Here is a 1,081-nt window from a genome sequence, read left to right as displayed (position 1 = left end):
GCCGCCGCCGCTGCCACCGCAGCTGGACCCTGCTGCCTGGCCTCACCTGGAAATTCGTCACTGATATGTCCGAGCCGGCGTGGGAGGCGTTGTCCCTGACCCGCAGCGTGAGGCGGCGTGCCCTCAGGGCATTAGACGGGCGGGCTGCAGGTGGCGCAGGCCTGCTGGCCAGTGCCAGCGGTATCATGGCTGATCGGGCGGCCTTGGGCTGCGCAAGAGGGGGCGGCTAGAGGCGTGGGCGCCGCGGATCACCACCAAAAATCGCAAACCCTTTCGTGCTGCACCCCTGGGCTCCCTGGCTGCTCTCCCGATCACGTAGAATTCAAAGGCAGCCGCCCAGGAGGTCGCCTCTGTGCGCCGCCACGCAGGCAGAAGGCCTCCCTGTCGACAAGGAAAGCAAACTGCGTCGCCGCTGGGAGCCAGCAGCATTGTTTCGACATCCCAGCGCCCCGCTGCAGTGCCCTGGCAGCTCAGTGGTCAACCCCGGCCCACGGCCACAGCCCTAAGACCGGTCCCTCTCCTCCCTTGGCCGCCTGCCGGCTTGCCTGCCACCCACCTGGTCTGCCCGGGCCGACTCGGCTGTAGAAGCGATGGCGCATGCGGCAACGGCAGCCCTCGCCGGGCTGCCACTCGCGCCGTTGCGGCTGTCGAGCTGCTTGCGCAGCAGCAGGGCGCAGACCCTAAGTAGCCACCGCGGCGTGCCCAGGGTGCAGCGGTCGGGGCTCAGGGTGCGGGCGGTGGCGGAGGCGGAGCGGCCGCCAGCGGAGCGCACCACTGATGGCGGTGCGGGCGGCACCTCCATCACCGTGGACAACTCGGATGCAGCCTCCACCATCATCACCGTGCAGGGCACCAACCGCCCAGGTGTGTGCGGGGCGGGGAGCAAGGCCCCGCAAGGCATCTGCCGCCTGCCCACCTGCCGTGACGTGCTTGCTGTGCCGCCGCCGCTGGTGGCGGCGGCGGCGGCGGCGGCGGCGGCCCGTGGTTCTGCAGCTGGCAGCACAGGCAGCCCTGCCGCTGCCTCCCGCGGCCGCTGTGCCGCCTGCGTCACGCCCACGCTCGCGCCTCAAGCCCTTGCCCC

The 1,081-nt window shown here is 71.3% G+C and overlaps 1 protein-coding gene across 1 annotated transcript in view; it reads left to right on the top strand.

The window, feature by feature from the left end:
- Positions 1-590: 590 nt before the first annotated feature.
- The window catches only part of CHLNCDRAFT_138754 (hypothetical protein), a gene marked incomplete at both ends in the record, with an annotated part of 2,394 nt that continues 1,903 nt past the window's right edge, over positions 591-1,081 (top strand). The window contains one exon of the mRNA XM_005842607.1: positions 591-868. Coding sequence (XP_005842664.1) covers positions 591-868 — 278 coding nt within the window. The remainder of the gene's footprint in view (positions 869-1,081) is intronic.

Source organism: Chlorella variabilis, assembly GCF_000147415.1.
Source record: "Chlorella variabilis unplaced genomic scaffold CHLNCscaffold_213, whole genome shotgun sequence".
Classification (NCBI taxonomy): Eukaryota; Viridiplantae; Chlorophyta; class Trebouxiophyceae; order Chlorellales; family Chlorellaceae; genus Chlorella; species Chlorella variabilis.
The sequence above is the reverse complement of the archived record's forward strand: the minus strand, read 5'-3'. Positions and strand labels throughout refer to the sequence as shown.